The sequence below is a fragment of the Polypterus senegalus genome, chromosome 5 (assembly GCF_016835505.1).
Source record: "Polypterus senegalus isolate Bchr_013 chromosome 5, ASM1683550v1, whole genome shotgun sequence".
NCBI classification, from domain to species: Eukaryota; Metazoa; Chordata; class Cladistia; order Polypteriformes; family Polypteridae; genus Polypterus; species Polypterus senegalus.
The window spans coordinates 64,148,836-64,169,482 of record NC_053158.1 but is presented as its reverse complement, the minus strand read 5'-3'; the positions used below and the strand labels follow the sequence as shown (position 1 = coordinate 64,169,482).

Genomic DNA, 20,647 nt, shown 5'->3' with positions numbered 1-20,647 from the left:
TTTATTTGAGAAATTCCAGTCTGGCTTTCGCACTGGTCATAGTACAGAAACTGCACTAACACGGGTTGTAAATGACATTCTGATATCCTCTGATGAAGGAAACTCCACTGTAATTATGTTGTTGGACTTAAGTGCAGCATTTGACACCATTGACCATTCTATTTTACTGCACAGATGTTGGGCTTACAGGCCCCGTGCTTGCTTGGTTCAGTTCTTATTTATCAAATCGATTCCAGTATGTACAGAAATGTGCTGACAGTACTCCATCATTATACACAGAAGTTCAATATGGTGTCCCGCAGGGGCTCAGTACTGGACCTTTACTGTTTTCACTTTACATGCTTCCACTAGGATCTCTCATTAGGAAACATAATGTTAATTTTCACTCGTATGCAGATGACACCCAGTTATACCTTTCATTTAAATCAAATGAAGTTTCTCCGATGTTGTCTTTAATTAGTTGTGTTAGTGAATTAAAGGAATGGATGAATGAGAACTACTTGTCTTTAAATACAGATAAAACAGAGATGTTAATTGTTGGAGGGAATGACGCTGATCACAGCAATATTTTGTTGTCATTTAACTCAGTTGGAATCCCAATTAATTTTACTGAATCAGCCCGCAATCTAGGAGTTATCTTTGATTCTAGCATGTCATTTAAAGCACATATTACAAAGCTGTCCAAAACATGTTTCTTCCATCTTAAAAATGTTAGGAAATTAAGGCGCTTTCTAAATAAACAGGATTGAGAAATTAATTCATGCATTTATCTCTAGTAGGATTGACTACTGCAATGCGGTGTTCACTGGCTGTTCAAACTGTTCTCTATACAGCCTCCAGTTAATCCAAAATGCGGCTGCAAGAATTATTACAAGAACAAGAAAATATGAACACATAACTCCAGTTCTTAAATCCTTACACTGGCTCCCAGTTAAGTTTAGGGCAGATTTCAAAATCCTCCTTTTAACATATAAAGCATTAAATGGCCAAGGTCCGCTTACTTGTCTGAACTTATCATGACTTACAAACCTGAGCACATTAAGATCTCAAGATGCCGGTCTACTTAGGATTCCAAGGATTATTAAAATAACAGTGGGAGGCCGAGCTCCCCCTAAACTGTGGAATGGTCTTCCTGCTACTATAAGAGATGCCCCTTCAGTCTCAGCCTTTAAATCCCGGCTGAAGACTCACTACTTCAGTTTAGCATATCCTGACTAGAGCTGCTGATTAACTGTACATACTGCATCTCTGTTGTTAGTTATTAGCACTAAAACATAAGTAACATGATAGTTAGAATTGAATACTAACCCTCACCTATTCTGTTTCTGTTCTCGGTACCCAAATGTGGCAATTGGTGCCACGGCCCACCTGCCAAGTTGTTTGCCTGCCTATGGTAAAGTCATCCCTGATGGAGGATCACAGGAATCATGGGAAAGAGGGGTCCTTTCATCAGAGCAACGTTTCAGCCATGGAATGGCCAAATGGGGAGGCAGCTTGATGGATGAGGTCTCCAGGACTCTAAAAATATCCAAATCTTATTATGTGATATCATCTACTGTTAAATTCTGCTCCGTACTTCTAAAATTTTTATTATTATGCTGTATTAAGGATTTGTTCTGTTCTGTGTATTGTGTTGTATTGACCCCCTTCTTTTGACACCCACTGCACGCATACTCAGTGCACCCCCTCTCGGGAATCGAACCTTGGATGTCGGCGCTAGAGGTGAAGCCTCTACCATTGCGCCACGGCGTGTGGTTTGTCTATTTGAGAGTATGTAGATCGGGGTATATACAGTGGGTACGGAAAGTATTCAGACCCCCTTCAATTTTTCACTCTTTGTTATATTGCAGCCATTTGCTAAAATCATTTAAATTATTTTTTCCCTCATTAATGTACACACAGCACCCCATATTGACAGACAAAAAAAAGAATTTTTGAAATTGTTGCAGATTTATTAAAAAAGAAAAACTGAAATATCACATGGTCTTAAGTATTCAGACCCTTTGCTCAGTATTTAGTAGAAGCACCCTTTTGAGCTAATACAGCCATGAGTCTTCTTGGGAAAGATGCAACAAGTTTTTCACACCTGGATTTGGGGATCCTCTGCCATTCCTCCTTGCAGATCCTCTCCAGTTCTGTCAGGCTGGATGGTAAACGTTGGTGGACAGCCATTTTTAGGTCTCTCCAGAGATGCTCAATTTGGTTTAAGTCAGGGCTCTGGCTGGGCCATTCAAGAACAGTCACAGAGTTGTTGTGAAGCCACTCCTTCGTTATTTTAGCTGTGTGCTTATGGTCATTGTCTTGTTGGAAGGTAAACCTTCGGCCTAGTCTATCTTGGTCTCATCAGACCAGAGAATCTTATTTCTCACCATCTCAGAGTACTTCAGGTGTCTTTTAGCAAACTCCAAGATAGAACTTTTTGGCCTTAATTCTAAGTGGTATGTGTGGAGACAACCAGGCACTGCTCATCACTTTTCCAATACAGTCCCCACAGTGAAGCATGGCGGTGGCAGCATCATGCTGTGAGGGTGTTTTTCAGCTGCAGGTACAGGACGATTGGTTGCAATCGAGGGAAAGATAAATGCGGCCAAATACAGGGATATCCTGGACAAAAACCTTCTCCAGAGTGCTAAGGACCTCAGACTGGGCCGAAGGTTTACCTCCCAACAAGACAGGTTTCATTCATCGATTCGTTTCTTACTGCATCAATAAACAGCTCGTCTTCCTCTTTATCTGAGACGTGACACACTGCATGCACAGGTTTTTTTTACACTGTTTTCCTTTAGCGGGACATTGACTTTTTCCGCCATGTGCTTTGTTTCCGCAATAGCTGCACTTATGAATATGCTTGTATGTATCACACGCTTCATATTTTTTTGCTGCCTTCTCAATTGTGTAATTTGGTTTTTGTTCAGCACTCTTTGGAACTGTTGGTTTTTGTCTGTGCACTGCGTCATTTCACGTGAGCCGCTCGGTGTACATGTATCGAAGGTTCCCAGCTGTGCTGGTGCCATCTCGTGCGATGTCCACAGCTGTATTTAATGTTAGCTAAGACCCGGCACTTAAAAGTTTCTCTCGCAGTTTCGCCGAGTTTGTGCCAAACACCACCCACCACTCTGCATAAGCACAGTCCTTCACCCGTGAATATTTAGCAGCAGTGTTTCTATTGGATTGCCGCTTACGGACGGCCTTATATGGGCAGGCACGTTACGCCTCCCACGGGCATTGAGCAGAAGTCTATTATAGTATATGGATGAAAAAATAGGTTCCAGTTGTGACCATTACGCGTAGAATTTCGAAATGAAACCTGCCCAACTTTTGTAAGTAAGCTGTAAGGAATGAGCCTGCCAAATTTCAGCCTTCTACCTACACGGGAAGTTGGAGAATTAGTGATGAGTCAGTGAGTGAGTCAGTCAGTCAGTCAGTCAGTGAGGGCTTTGCCTTTTATTAGTATAGATTTCACTTTTACAACATATTTGAAGAATATGGTCAATAAAGAGAATTTAATTATAGTTTAAGGAAAATAAAATCAAGTGAACCAAGGTGTGCATCTAGGAACTTTATAAATAAATGAACAATGACATTATCATTTTTGTTCCTTTTTGATCAAAGAGATCATAAGGACTTACATGTACAGAGGTAAAAAAGATGGCAATATTCAACCCATATGATCAAAATGCTTTAAGTGTCATATGTCGGAAAATACTGTGCCATATCCCAACATTTTTTTTTTGTTCTTTATTTCACTTTATACAATTTCTTGTATTAGGAATTTGTTAGTTTTTACATACCCTTTGGGGTCAGAGCGCAGGGTCAGCCATTGTACAGCGCCCCTGGAGCAATTACAGGTTAAGGGTCTTGCTCAAGGGCCCGGCAGAGTATGATCTCTATTGGCAGTGATGGGGATTTGAACCGGCAACCTTCTGGATACCAGCACAAATCCTTAGCCTCAGAGCCACCACTCCGCCCCAATGGCTTTTCTCTTTAACATTACCATGAATGTGAAGAAATCTTTGTACGAGTAATGTAGCTCCATCTTGACTTTGATTGCTAGTAAATGCAAGACAGTCAATTACAAAATATACTGTACATGCTTTCCTTTTGATAATTATGTGCCTTTATTGATAGTTTAAAGAGCACCGAGTCAGGGGAGACCCAGAGATATGAGCACACTGATTGTTTTACACAATAACTGTTGCACACAGATGATCAATACATGCTCCTGTCTGCTGGCCACTATATTTGCAATGAATTTACCAAAACTATATTTTCATGTTTTCAAGTAGTTAAGTCAGTTTTATTTTTAATTAATACTATTATTTTATCAAGTTATTTTTGGGGAATAGAAGTCTCCAGTGGCAGAAATTACATAGTTCTAATGCAAGTAATGTAGTTGTTTAAATCCTGAATTGACTTTCATGGCTACTTGTTATTAAAACACTGAAAAGACACAAGGGTGTCATCTTTGTACTTTCCAAATCACACCTATTTGCATGGTTTAGAGAGTAAAATAAAAGTAAAGCAATTAGTAATGTGATCTGCTTCTACAGGAAGTAATGAGTAAAGTAATACTGTCCTAATCTGACCAAAATAATTTAGTAATTAGTAATTTGTAATGGATTGCTTTCTTTGAGTATATATCATATAAAATGGTACTCTGCAGACCCACTAATTAACCATCTGGACCTTCGGAAAGCCTCAAAACTAAAATGGGGGTTGGAGTGGTCTCTGAAAATACATTTAAAAATGTGATGATTTTAGAAATCACATATTACTGGATTTGCAAGAAATTATTGGAGCAGCTGGCACAGAGTTCTTTGCAGGCATTTGGGGAAAGCAGCTGGCAGGGCTACAGGCTTTGAGTAGGAGAAGCGCATCTGGCAGAGATTTTCATAAACAAAGAAAGAGTGGCATTAGTGCTTGCCTGGGTCTCAGTAATACTGACGAGTGTGACACTGAATAGCAGAAGATGGCAGAGACTGCCAATATAGAACAATGGAACAATGTTTTACCCTTAAAATACCTTGCTTCTGCCTTCAATGTTATTTACTAATCAGAGCTGCAGCCCTGGCCTGTGGCAGGGTGGCAAATTGATTCATAGCTCATAGGTACCTCAAGCAACATGAAAAAATAGCCATTTTAATGTTGTACAAGCAGCATCTGAGTGCATGTGTCAAATGAAAACTACAAGTTCTAAGTGATGCTAGTCAGAAGAACAAAATCTGATGACTGTGGATCTGAGTAGGATTGCTATTTTTCTACTTACTGATAAGATACTCTATAGCTAAATTACTAAATATTCCCTTGTAGCAGAATAAGATTTCAGTGTTCAACCAGCAGTGACTGGACTCCCCCAATTACCAAGGAGTATTTCACACACTGAAGCCAAAGTTTCTCCTAAAGAATGAGGATTTTTCCACTACGCAGATTTCAAAACCAAAAGTATGAAGACTTGACCAGTCGTGTACACCAACTATAACAACAAAATCTATATTAGCAAAAGACTGAAATTTTGACAGCTTCATATATTTTCTTGAAAGCACTTGATAAAAACATGGTGGAATAGGCTGTCCATAGCAAACAGAAAACTACACCAAAGCTAAGACAGTTGTGCTTGTTTGTTCTGCTCCTGATCTCTGTTAACGCACTTTTTTGTTTTGTTAAACTTGGTGTTTGGAATAAATTCTTGTTGGCTGAAGGGTTTGAATCTGCAACTGTGTCTTAACCCTTTTGAGTGTGGCATTGTAGGCATTTTTAATTTAATGTACAATTTTAAATACAATTACTAATGTACTACTCAGTCATAAATTATGTTTATAGGGTGAATGAACACACTTTAGTTCATGTAAAAGACATTAAATGTCTATTTTGCATATGCACATGGGCAAAAGTGCTTAATTACATTTCAATTAACATTATTCCTCCATCAATTTAAAATCCACTCAATACAATTCAAGGTTTGACCCTAAGCTTGAAACACTGGTTAGGACATCACATAATAAACAGCATTATTTTTAAAAACTGATCTCCTATATTTCAAAAAATATTTTAATTTATATTACAAACTCTTTAGTTGAGAAATAGTGATTTTCACTTTACCTATGTTTCCATTTTCCATTGCTCTTATATCTGGTCTTAACCGACAATCCGTTTTAGGAATGACACCCTCCATTTCTTTATCCAGTTCATTCAAATTCATTGTAAAGCCAGTGAAGTTGTACATCTACAACAAAGAAATACAAATGAGGTAAATAACACTGAAGATGTTCGAAAGCAGATTTACAGAATGGATGAGAAGACTTCCTGATTGACATCTCTCGTTAAAATATCTGATGATTTATAAATAAGAAGATAAAAATGAATGAGAACAGGGACTAGAAATTAAGCCAACTGGAAGGACTGAACTTCACAGTACTGGTAGGAAATGTAGCAGCATTTATATTATAACATTTAATGAAAGAAGAAATGATTTAATTATGACTGGAAAAATCCTCTTACACCCCAGAAGACAGCAGATACATGCTGATGATGCACATAGAATATATGCTTGACTTGATTTTGTCTGCATTCAACACCAAGACTAGGACAACAAAGCACAATGAATCTGATATTCTAGTATCACACAATGTGAAACGCTTTAATCTACTCTATAATGTATATGTAAAATCCTAAGCCTGAAAGTGCAATGATTTTGTGCAATGATTTTATGTAACATATTTTGTCATGCTTTAAATCGGGATTATTTTAAAACCTACATATGTATGCTTGGTATCATTCTTTTCAGAATTTATCGAACTTTAATGTGATGTTGTTAGATTTTCAGATTCTTATTCCGCTATTTTTAATTATAAACTAAAAAATATCAAGAACTCTTTGTGCCAAGAGATTTAACCACACCCGGGGCTGGAAATAAAAGACAAAGAGTAGGACAACTGCTGCACAGGCTTTTAAATGTTCGAAGCACTGTGCAAAATGCAGATCATGCGGTACGACAGCAGCAGCAATCCAGTAGCTGATCGAGCAAAGAAGAGTTAAAAAAACTGGACACTCTGTTCACAAAGAGATGCAAAAAATTAATGTACTTTATAATAAGGACTATATAGCTCAAACCAAATTCAACTATCACACTTAGTTAATTTCTTATAATAAAGTAACACCAAATCATTATTTTCATTACTTAACAATATTACACAACCTCCAGACTCTTTACCATCTTACCTTTACTTGACTGCTTTTTGTAATTCTCTTATGTCCTTTTTTAATGAGAAAATCCAGAGGATACATCAGCACCTCGGTCCAAATTCTCTCTGTATTTCCTTTGAACTACACTCACCTATTCACTCATTTTCCTCCTTCTAGCTTCCCACTTCCTCAGAAATCTCAGATCTCATCTGCAAATCCAAGCCATCTACTTGTCAGCTGGACACCCTTCCAATAGTTCTGGTTAAAGCCTGCCTCCCCTCTTTGGTCCCTCTCATTTCTGCTATAATATACTCTTTTCTCACTACTGGTACTGTTCCTTCATCTTTTAAAACTGCTGCTATAACCCCAACACTGAAAAAACCTGGTGCCGATCCTACTAACTTCAATAATTTACGCCCTATTTCTAATTTGCCCTTTATCTCCAAAATTCTTGAAAAAAATGGTAGGTATCCAACTTCACTCCCACTTATCCTCTTTAATAAAACCCCTGTGTGCGTCCAGGTGTCCGTGTGTGTGTGTCTTCTGGTGAAGTGCGCATGCGAGGGGCCACATGGCACGTGTTCAGTCTCTTCCTGTGCATTCCCTGTGTGTGCAGAGAGAGAGACACACACAGGTGCGTGCGCGAGAGACAGGCAGACACGCACTCACGCACACGCAGGTGCAAGAGACAGGCACGCATGCATGCACGAGAGACAGACATGTGCGCACGCAGGCCCGCGCGAGAGACACAGAGACACACACACACACACACACACACACACACACAGAGGCAGGCCCGCATGGGGGACAGACATGCACACACACACACACACACGCAGGCCCGTGACAGAGACAGACAGACACGCACGCACGCAGGCCCGCAACAGAGACAGACAGACACGCGCACACACACACACACAGGCGCACGCGTGCATTGTTGCAATGTTACTTTTCTGGGTTATTAGATTACGGATTTTTCAAATGTTCATTTTTTTCCCTGTGCTTAAAACTGATTAAAAAAAGTGTTTTTAGTGAGAGGGTCGTAAGGCTATAGCGCAAACTCTTGCAGTGTTAGTTTTCTCTGTTGTTCAAGGTTTTCTTAGTGTTATTCAATGTTTTTACATTTAGTTTACTATTACGCTGTGCATTCAATGGTATAGTTAACTATATTTGTGCTTAAAATCTTAAAAAAATATATATTTACATACAGTTCATACAGTCTGGAACAGATTAAATGTATTTACATACAATCCTATGGGGGAAATTACTTCGGTTCCACCGTATTACTGTCCGGCAAAATTACAGGCATTTTACGGAAATACAAACCAGTATTACTGAGAGAGAAAATTAAAGGCACACAATACAGTGACGCATATTACAGCCACATACAAGGTCTCTTGCCATTTAATATAGACTGTTCCTACTAATGTTTATGCACTACTGTTCTAGTGCCCATTATTGTAACGGGCTTAATGTCTAGTCTCGTAATAATCTGTATGAAAAATTCCAGTCTAGTTTTCGCCCCCTTTACAATACAGAAACGGCACTTGTTAAAATTACCAGCGACCTTCTTATGGCTGCGGACTCTGGTTTAATTACTACTCTCATTCTCCTTGATCTGAGTATGGCCTTTGATACTACTTGTCATACCACTCTCCTTTATAGATTATCTTTGATTGTAATTACCCACACTCCACTTGATTGGTTCACATCCTACATCTCAGGCCGCACTCAGTTCATTCAGTTTAAAACTTTCATATCCTAACCCCACTGCTGTTACTTCAGGTGTGCCCCAGGGATCTGTCCTGGGGCCTCTTCTTTTTATTATTTACCTCCATCCACTTGGCAATATTTTTCATAAATATAACATTAATTTTCACTGTTATGCTGATGACACCCAGCTCTACTTTGCTAGTAAACCCACCTCTTCTTTTCCACCATCTTCGTTTATTGACTGCATTGATGAAATTAAATCCTGCTTCTCTTCAAATTTTCTTAAATTAAACAGTGACAAAACTGAGGTTCTCCTCATTGGTACAAGATCACCATTATCCAAAGACGATAATCTTTCACTTGCCATTGATAACTCCTTTGTTTCCCCATCACCTCAGGTCAAGAGTCTGGGTGTCATCCTTGACAGTACTCTATCTTTCCAGTCTCACATTAATAACATTACCTGGTCTGCATACTTCCACCTATGTAATATTAATCGCATGTGCCCCTCCCTCACTCTCCATACTACTGCCATTCTTTTTCACAGTCTTGTTACTTCTCGTCTGGACTATTGCAATTCACTCCTCGTTGGTCTCTCTAATAAATCTCTCCATAATCTTCAGCTAATCCAGATTTCTGCTGCTCGCATCATTACTCAAACCCCATCTATTAACCATATTACTCTGGTCCTGCAGCAGCTTCATTGGCTCCCGATTAAGTTTCAAATTGATTTTAAAATTCTGCTGTTAACATTTAAGGCCATTCATAACCTCGCCCCTCCATATCTTTTTAACCTTCTTCATATTGCCATTCCATCTGTAACCTTAGATCCTCTTCCTCCATCCATCTGCCTGTCCATGGCACCCATCTAACCACCATGGGGAGCAGAGCATTCAGCCGTTCGGTTCCCAAGCTCTGGAACTCACTGCTTATTGAGCTTAGAAATATCGAATCATTTTCAACCTTCAAATGTAAACTTAAAACCCCTCTGTTTAAAATGGCTTTTTCTCTATGATTACAGTGGCTTTGTTTGGTTTTAATTTTTATATTTTCTGATGTTTAAAGCTGTTTATAATGTGCTTTTTATTTATTTATTTTGTAAAAGTTCCATTAAGCAAGAGATAGCCCTCTGGCAAATGTATACATGAAAAGTTATCCCAAGTAATAGTTGAATGAAATGACCCAATCCTAATACACATCTACTAGCTGTGCTTTCCATCTAAGATGAGTTGAAATCTAAGTACATTTTTATTTGATACGTGGGTTGTCCCATTTGATCTGGAAAAATAATATGCACCAGATCCCTTTCCCTCATGGCGGCTTGAGCTACCCATTTTCACTGTTTCCTCTTGCTGTCACTCATTGAACTGATCACTATAACTGTCAAAGTGTTTTGCAGGGAAAATGTGCCAGTGGTTGCTATTGTGTTGGCCTGACACAATGACTCTAGCCTACCTCGGCATGTTGGAGCTTTGGATTTCCACAGTCGATTTATGAGTATTTTTCACTCAAACAATGCAAACCATGCAAAGTTTTCAGTCAATAGCATGCCAGCTATAAACGTTGTTCATGTGGCCCAAGAAGGTGCAAGAAAATTGCTACTATGGTGCTGTTGCCAGCATATAACATTGGACAACAGACTTGGTTGATAAGACCAATTTTTTTATTTTAGAACCTTATTTGATATTTTTATCATTTTTGATTTTTTGACTCTTCTTCTACATGTTTTTCCAATTTTTAGATTTTACTTCCTAACCCTAGCAACTGAAAAGACACACAGTTACACATACACTTGTCCTTTTATTAAGCTGGATTTTTTAAGAGAGTATAATCCAAATGAAAACAACTAAGAGGAAGAGGGATTCACCACCTATCAAAAAGCAAAAGACCAAAATCAGACACAAAATGATGCAATTGTCCACTGAGGGGAAAGAGGTCGGGTTCAATGCCCCCTGCATGGCATCAGTAAGGTGTTTAAACCATTTGCAAACAGATATAAACATTATTGATGATGAAATTTTTTTTTAGATGACTTCCATTCTCTTCTAATATCTTGACGATTTAGTCTTGCAAACATCCGTCTGCTGCCAATTGTGATAAGAAGAGGTTTGTAAAGCACCTTACAAAGATAGGCGTGCACTACTTAATGAAGCTTTAGTCACTGCAAGCCTGAATTCAACGTGTGACTGAGTGACGCTGCTCTGTTTCTGTTTCAAACGTAGTAATTCTCTTTACATTTTCATATGGGGGATGCAAATGAAATATTATTTCTTAGAAATCCCTTCACATTGCTTTTATTGAAACTAAAGGTTCCTTGATAGGTATTATGTTCACATCTACAAATTGTTTGTTTTTTATGGTTGATAAACAACTTACAGAACTGGTTGTTGGTGAATAATGTAATTTTACAGATCTAATTCAGGGCACGTGATTTGATCAAGAAGAAACTATGTTTAATGATCTCTCCATAGGCTGAGATGTCTTCAGTAAGTTGTTTGCCCTTCAATGAATGCTGTAATAGGGATTGATAAATTAACTTATAATGTATATCCAGCTGCATTACTATCAATGTCTAGCAAGATGTTATAATAATAATAATAATAATAATAAATTGTATTTATATAGAGCCGTTCCCATGTTATAACCACAAAACTTCAGTAAGTCCTTAGAACTGGATAAGAAATTGGTTTAATATGTAATAAGGGTATAGATGTATACAAAAAAGATCATATCCGCTCCCCAACCTCAGTCGATAGTTAAGAAATACACATACTGTACATGTCTGATATACTTGATCCACCGTCACTTGACATTATGATTTTGTCTGATTGATACAATACAGTTTTTTTTTGAGAAGAGGATGCAAAGTCTTACAATGCTCACAGAGACACCTTTCTGCAGTAGCTAAAGACAGCATTACTTCTCACTTGGAAAATCCATTCTGCAAAATAATTGTGTAAATAGGGCATTAAAAAAGCATGCATGAAAATAACAAAGATGACAACGTATGGTGATGGGGTCCCCAGTGCAATCAAACACTATCTTCTTTGCCTTTGATTCCTCTGTAACCACATGACCGAATCTCTACCCCACACACCTTAGCTAATGTCCCACTGCTTTTAGGTCATGCTGTTTCTTTAGTATATCATACAATGAATACTACTGTTGCCTAAGGCACTGGGATGGGAACCAGAGACTAGTTGACAAGACAGAGAGAAGGATCCCATCTTGATCATTGTGGTCTACATCCTCAGCCGATCTGATCAGTCTAATATTAATTCAAGATTATGAAGATATGGCTTTACTAGAGAATATCCCCTGCATATTCCATTAACTCTATAAATGGTATCTAAATCTATTCACTTTTTCATTTGTGCATTGGTAAAATGGGAAAATATTCAGAAACTAAAGCAACATATTAATACCTGGGAGGAATTTGGTGGTCTAGGTGCTATCCTCCACAGAAGTCGACTCCCTGGAATTACTTGAACAGTTTCAGCATCTGGCATTGGCATTTCATCAGGTTCTTCAGAGCTTGTTGTCTTTAAAACATATAAACAGTTCAAAATCAAATTAAATACACTTAATTAGTAAATCATGTGTTAATCACCACACCATCTTAAGTGCTTTTGCGCTGTTACCAATATCTGTTAACAGGTGTAAGGTCTAGGGGCACAGGGGAATCTATCTAAACTAAAAACTCAGGGTGTTGCAGAGAAAATTCTGTTCTTTTTTCAGCAGGTGGACAGGAGGATCAGATGGATAGCGGAGTTAACCAAGGTCAAGAGGGCCCGTGTCTAGTGAAAATGACTGACTCTTCTGGTCCTGTATTCTCAGGAGAAAATAAAAGATGTCTGAAGAAGAGAAAGATGACAATTTGCCTTTCTGCTCCACATTTAACAGAACTTGGCCAGAGACGGCAGCTCATTGCTTCTAAAATGAAAAATAAATTACTTTCAAGACACAAAGAGTATTAGGAGCTTCACTTTGTTGACTGAAAGCGAAAATAAAACAAATCAGCAACTCTGCTTTGAGGGCACAACTCTGTGATTCTGGTTCTTGGTTGACTGCACAGCCCTTATGTCACACTGCACAATAAAATTACTTATATTGTATTAAATTAAAAAGTAGTTTGGTAGAGAGTACGATTTTAGGGACTTCAAATCTTGACTTAATGTATTTTTAGAGAATCTAGGTGAATAGAACTGCTGAGTCTGTTGAGCTGAATGACCTGTATTAACATTTTAATGTAGATATACTGCATTTTTGATGTAAATGAGCTCACAGATGCACTGTACCATGTTAAAATGAATTTCATTGCAAAATTAACATTATAAGCTCCAACATTTTTTCAATTCAGAAGTGTTTAGGAGAACTTTTTTTTTTTTTAAATAAATATGGCGTACCAACATGGAAATAAAAAGCCTGTATATCTATACGTCATCTGATTCTACCACATGTATTTAGAATATTATCCAACCCATGTGACCCCACCACAATGTGAAAAAGAGCATGGAGAGAAAATAATCTGTTGATATGCTTTTCCAAGATGAGAAATCATGATAAAAGACAAATATTTTAATCACACAGTTACACACAGTGTGCTGTAAAGAAAAAGATGGCACATTAACCGATAGTGTACAATGAGTATGACTTGTTCTTGGAATCCTTTATGTACAACTTATTTACTACTATGGCTCCCCATCCTTCTGCTGGTGTAGTGAAGTTGTCACAAATGCCATTTCACTATTGCAGCATTTAATGTGTCTATTTCTGTATTTAGACAAAAAAATTATGAATGAAAGTGCCTCATCAAAATAGAAATGCTGCTACTGTGGCCTCCCTCCTTCAATACTGGGGCATGTCACCATTACCTTTGGCTGCCCAGGCTCCCATGCGCATGATTATGATTATTTTATGTTACTAATAAATTATTTAATTTTAAACATATTTACTGAAAATTAAAAAGGAAATATAAAAATATACAGGACATAACATGTACTTCAGTTTTAAAATTGCTGACACAGAGCCTTTGAAGTAGATTTCTGAGTGTAAATGCATTCTAGGGCTTTGAGCAAAAACTGTAGCAAAGTCACAGGCCATATGTACAAAACAAACTTATACCCATACACACACTAAGTGTTCATTATTAGGAATGAGCATCTGTAATTTAGCATTAGATTCCCACTGCTTAAAACAGCAGAGCTGTCATGTTAAAACTGCTATCCAGAACCATTTAGGCTAATAAGATTTTAGTCTGAAACACAATATATTTTTCCTTATTTTACTTTATATGTATTTTGCGAGAAACTAATCATGTTGACAGAATATTCAAAAAGATGTTTTAGGTTGTTATTTAATGTTAATTCTGTGTAAATGCAGTTATTCTCTAATGCTTAAATTCACATTAACTTCTGCAGTCATTTCAAATGGCTAGGCAAAACACATTGCCAAGCTGTCAAAAATGAGGCTTCTTATAATAAAGTGGTATAGAGAAGGGAAGGGATTGTGGGGGGCAAATATAGCAGGACAATGGTATACATCAGAGAATAGTCTGGTAGACAGAAACAGAATCACATGGACAGGACAGGCCAAGGCGTGCAAAGTCCTGCACAAGTGGTGGGTGCATGGTGCAGGGATTCCAATATAGCAGAGAAAGAAAAACATCTCAATAATGAGAGAGAGAGAGAGAGAGAGAAAAAGAGGCCATAGTGTGTGCCGGATGATGGAAATGAGAAGAGGAGGAGAATGATTTTGGTACTTAATGGAAAGAGATATAGGCCAGAGTCAAGGGGACATCTTGATGTGATCTGCTTTGATCTGTGCATGCATAGGTTACCAGTTTTCTTGTGGGTGTGGAAGCCCACAGTGAAGTTGCTCGTCCACCCAAAACCCCATTAAATTATGCATATTTGTTTATGAAAAAAATTGACTGCATGGCTTAACTTTGCACACTACACTTTACTTCTCCACCTTGGTTTATTGTGCTGAATAAAGATAATTTGTTACTGATTATCAAGTGCGACTGAAGAACCACCTGCACTGGAAGTGGTGTATATGATGATACAATTTCAGTTTTTCTTAACTTCACAATATGGAATATTAGTTCATCCATCCATCTATTTTCTAAACCCTAATTTAGTATTGGTAATCCAAGCCCAGTCTCTTTACTGCACGGCAGCAGCACTACCACTGCATCACTGTGCCACCCTATAGTTCATATAAAAAAGATACTTTAAATAGTTACCATGCTTGATAAGAAAAATAACTAAAATGACTTAAAAAATAGCTTTTTAGTTCAATTGTTATACGTACTGCTTTGTTAATCTTCTTCTCATCTGCATTTCTCTTGTCATTCTTCTTATGCTCATCAAAGACTGCTGAGTCCACTGTGTAGAAGCATTCTGTCCACTTTCCATAAAGTGCACAAAGCTTCTTTTTACTTTAAGCAATAAACAAAATAATTCTAGGTTAAGTCAATGACTGTAAATAAATCAATGTGGTGTGTTAAAAAGATACAAAAAAAACCACAATTTCAGTTTTAATTAAAACTATTAAGTTGCTAAATATCTTTGGATGTTGCACTGTTTTTCAGTTAACAAAGCAAAAAGTATGACATGAACTATCTGGGAAACACAATTACCCTATCAATATACTAAACGTTTTTCCTTTTTGTAGCAATTCTTTGTCTATTAAACACAAATCTAAGCTACTGAAGGTTTATTATTTTCACAAATATTGCTGTTTGAGTAGAACAGAACAGTATTACCAAGAGCCAGAAAGAATGTGATTGGAAGAATTTTACTAAAATGCAGTAATAGTTGGCCCTATCAAAATATTCTGACATATTGAAAAGAAAAATGTTAAGTTAAACACATGACTCTGCATAAATACAACACACACAAAGCTCAATAGCTAGATGATGGTGAATTCTATTTACAGAATTTTAGTAAACTATTAACATGATATAGAACAGCACAATTGTATTTGTAACTAGATATCTAAGAGAACAAGAGTTTATGTACTCAGCAAGCTGCTTCTTCAAAATGTTATGCCATTTTATTTTCAAATTGCAATATTACAGAATATCTAAATAAACAACATATTTCAATAGTGAATAAGTATGAACTTATTTCAGTACTGCGGGGTTCAAAATTTGAGAAAAAGAGTGAAGAAGACAAATATTTAATCTTTAATAGAGGACACGTTAAAGTTCAAATTCATACCTAGACACACAGAATTAATATAAATCACTGAGCTGAAGCAATTTTTCTCTTTTTTTTTAATAATGTGCTGCTTATGTAACCTTCACTTGGTAAATACACATAGCATGATGAAAACTGAAATATAAATAAATGCAAAAAAGAAAAAATGTGAAAGTATTATAGGAACTAAAAAAGGGTTTCTTACTTTTTGTCAAGAATATAACCTTCAACTTTGTGTAATTCTTTTCCAAAAAGACCGCAGGGTTTAAAGCTCAGACAGCACCTTTCCCCTGTTCTATGTAGAAAAATAGACATTTTAAATATAAAGCCAAGCTGAAACAAATATGTGAAAACAGCAACTTTACTACAATAATACAAGGCGGTGCTTTTCAATAGCTGTGCTACAGCAGCTCCAATTTATAAGGCACTCTGAAATATGCCAACAGCCACGGGCAAATGGGGGACTTTCCCCAATCAATGATAGTGTAAAGCAGGGGTGTCCAACTCTGGTCCTGTTGGTCCGCAGTGGCTGCAGGTTTTCATTCTAACCCTTTTCCTAATCAGTTTTCACTGCTAATGAACTCCTTTTCCCTTAATTTTCATAGCCTTGCTTTTTAAGGATTCAGTCCTCTGAATTGATTTGTTTCTTCATTAAATGATAGCCAAACAGAAATGAGAAGTGAAACAAGCTGACAGAAGGCCAGCTAAGTTGGAATGTCAAACTCCAGTCAATTCCACTCCAACCAGTTTCTTAATGAGAAGCCAATTCTTGCTGTTCATTAATGCCGTTATTGAATTTCCAGACTTGTTGCTGCTCTCAGCAGACTGTTGATTTCCTGCTTTTTCTAAGACCACCGTCAAGATGTTTTGGTGACCTAAGCAAACTGACATGACCGACTGACATTTTCAGGTAAGCTGCTCATGTGGCAGCTTGTTTTATGTCTCATTATTGTTTGGCTGCTCATTAAGGAAAAAGAAACAACTAAGGGGTCTGAGTCACGTCAATTAAAACAAGTTAATTAGCAACAAAAATGGCTTACTAATGAAGAAGATGGTTAGAATGAAAAGGTGCAGCCACTGCGGCCCACCAGGACCGGAGTTGGACACCCCTAGTGTAAAGCCTAATATTACTTTGTAAACCAGAACACGTTTTGTTTGCTGTTTCTATCTACAAATACTGAATTTAGGAAATGTAAATAAATGATTTCTTTATTCCATACACAAATCCTTTTTTTATCATTATCTTGCTTTTGTAACAATTAATTCTACTTGGGTTTCAATGACACTACAATACTACTGAAATGATCTGCATTTAAAATGTACATGTATTTGAGTGCTGTTTCTGAAAGAAAAAAAAGCCACAAACACAAAATCCCCCAAACCATTTCTCAGACTGCTTTTGTCCTTTTTATCTGAAAGTGGGGAAATATCATTCATTATCACAACTACATTCCATTCCTTCTCACAATATCATGTCCCTATTTAATTTCTACTGTATGTCACCCTTGAAACATGACTGCTACCATATGTAGAACTAACTTTATTTAATTTTTTCTTTTAAGTTATACAAAGTCCTGTTTGGGACATGGTGGTGTTAAATTGGTTATTTCTTTTTTCACAGGGCTCCAAGGATCTGAGTTTGAATCACAGCCCTGTCTTGGTCTCTATGGAGTTTGCACATTCTCCCATATACGTGCCAATATTTGAATGTTACTTAAGTGTCCTTAAGTATGGCCTGCAATGAATTACCATCGAGATCAAGTCTAAATCCTACCTTGTGCCCAATACATTTGAAACAAAACATGCAAATTAATATCACTGTACTGAAAACATAGAAAATTCTATGAAAGTAGTATTTAGCAAGACTATTAAAAATTGTAATGTTTCTACTTTTAATAAACTTAAAGATTATAAATTAAACAGAGAGTACATTGAGTGTGTTATTTCTCTCTGAGAGTCATTATAAATACAGAATAGATCTGGATGCACAAATACAGACTACTATAAGCTGCTATCTAAAACAATACCAAAATGCTTTTACCACTGGTATTTGCTAGTGGGATAACAGAACGTTTTATTACTTACTGTATATTTTGTGTAATATGTGCATCAAGACTGCGGTCAAACCACACTAATTTCTAAAACTTCCACACACCTGATACCACCTTTGAGCCTGAAATTTACACTCTGATGTTAACTTATCTCTGGAGAATAAAAATAAAACTACAGTATATCAGAAATCTCAACTTACTTGTGGTTGGTGATTTCCACATTTCCATACTGTTCTATCCACAATTTGCCAACAATGATATTATGAACACAGCAAGTGGGGTTTGTCCAGGTATATGATTCATTGTGTCTATAAAATAAGGAAATCAGTATTTATGCAGTAAACCGATTAGAGACACATTTTAGTGTGAAAAGTACCATAAATAATTTAGTCCACAAAGCTCTCTTAGCAGAAAACTCTCCTTAGGAATACTTTAATGCAAAGAAATTGTTTAAAAAATAAAAAAACAGTACTTAATTTAATCTTCATTTAATAATACCAGTCTCCACCGTAGGCTTTGACATGGAAGAAGACGGCTGACTTAATCATAATCTTTATTTTCCATCCATCCACCCATTTTCCAACCCGTTGAATCCAAACACAGGGTCACTGGGGTCTGCTGGAGCCAATCCCAGTCAACACAGGGCACAAGGCAGGAACCAATCCCAGGCAGGGTGCCAACCCACCGCAGGACACACACACCCACACCAAGCACACATTAGGGAGAATCACTAATCCACCTAACCTGCATGTCTTTGGACTGTGGGAGGAAACCCACGCAGACATGGGAATAACATGCAAACTCCATGCAGGGAGGACCTGGGAAGCAAACCCAGGTCTCCTAACTACGAGGCAGCAGCACTACCACTGCGCCGCCGTGCCCTACTCTTTATTGTTCATATTCAAATCCTGCATTAGCTTCAGATTTCTGGTACAACACTGCTTAAAGAACTGGAGCAAGTTTAAAAACAGAAATATAATTATAAATTGTCGGTGTACATAACACTAGTCATGCTTTTAAGTATGAAAATAACAAAATACATTGATTATGTTTGATTACTTATTAGTTATGATTTTTTTTATTTATTCTGCTAAACTTAATTTTCCTATTAAAAAGGATGTGGTTTATAAATGTTATATATATTTCTTTGCTAAAATGTATTTTTGGGTAATGTGGTTAAGGACACAAATATATTACGTGTACAAGATTTAACAAAAAAACAAACAAAAAAAAACAATGTACTGCACTAAGTGCAATCATTATGCATCTATCCATACATTTTGTTAGCTCACTTTTTCCATTACAAGTCCTCATTATATACTGTAGATTATAGTAATACTTTTAGTAGCAAGTAACACTGTCAGCAAGTAAGTGTTTTTCTACTGTGATAAACACAGAAAAAATGTAAAATATGATAACATTTTATGGAGTATAATCAAATATACACTTCCATCTAAAATAACCGTAGCAAGTGACCTAGAGGCTATAAAATCTCTATTAAATGGACAGTGTACAGTGAGAGACTAAATGAAGAAATCTTATCATTAACAAACGATGCATCAGGAGCGCCACTTTTGGGTCATTTTTGTAACACAGTAGCTTGCATGTGAAATACTGTGAATGAGGCTGAACCATGCCTTTTTTTACGGTTACATCTATACACACGTGAGGTTATGTTAAAAATAGACAAAAATCTTTGCAGTAAATGTAAATCTCTAATAGAGCAAATATTTATGGTATGCTGGTTCACATGTCTAGAATATTTTATCAGATGGGATTTTAAGTGTACAGGTCATGAATAAATAATTATTCAGTAAAGTAAAAATGGAAGTGTTGCAGTGGTTCACAAAGGAGACATAAAACCACCCAGTGTATTAGAAAGAGACGGACAGATGAATTACGTTGATCCTTCACAGGCAGTTGATAAATATTGCATTTCAAGTATAAAGGAAATAAAAGCATTGTATTAACACAAATAAATATGTATCAAATGTTCTTCAAAAAACAGACTTGCTAATGCAAAATGAAAATACGTTATTACCACCAGAAGAGAAGACAGTACAAGCAAACTTTTTAAAGATTTTTACACAATATTTATTAACATACAGTGTAAACACACTCTTTACATACATACGAGGTGTGGCAGAAAAGTAATGAGACTGGCAACACTGCAAGCGATCTGGCAACGCTGCGCTGTTGTCCTTGATAGAGCACGTGTATCAGTACCCTCCCATAGCTCAGTGCGAGTTTCAACTCCTTCCGTTAACTACGTGATTTTTGTGACTGCTATCAGCGAAGTTGTGTTTTTGGTTGTGTGTCACGCAAAATGGAACAGCGGAATTTGGAGCAACGTTGTGCCATTAAACGGCAAGTGTGACGTTTGAAAAGTTAAAACAGGTCTATGGGGAACATTCTTTATCCCGAGCTCAAGTTTTTCGCTGGCACAGATCATTTTTGGAAGGCAGAAAACACGTTGAAGATGAACACCGTTCAGGG

At 37.0% G+C, this 20,647-nt stretch overlaps 1 protein-coding gene across 4 annotated transcripts in view; it reads right to left on the bottom strand.

The window, feature by feature from the left end:
* Positions 1-20,647, bottom strand: part of osbpl1a (oxysterol binding protein-like 1A) — a 243,556-nt gene that overhangs the window by 16,054 nt on the left and 206,855 nt on the right. For all 4 annotated transcript variants that reach the window (XM_039754706.1, XM_039754708.1, XM_039754709.1 and 1 more), the window contains 5 exons: positions 18,352-18,459; positions 16,306-16,395; positions 15,211-15,337; positions 12,321-12,437; positions 6,100-6,223 (listed from right to left, as the gene is read on the bottom strand). In XM_039754706.1, the coding sequence (XP_039610640.1) occupies positions 6,100-6,223; positions 12,321-12,437; positions 15,211-15,337; positions 16,306-16,395; positions 18,352-18,459 (566 nt within the window). The remainder of the gene's footprint in view (positions 1-6,099; positions 6,224-12,320; positions 12,438-15,210; positions 15,338-16,305; positions 16,396-18,351; positions 18,460-20,647) is intronic.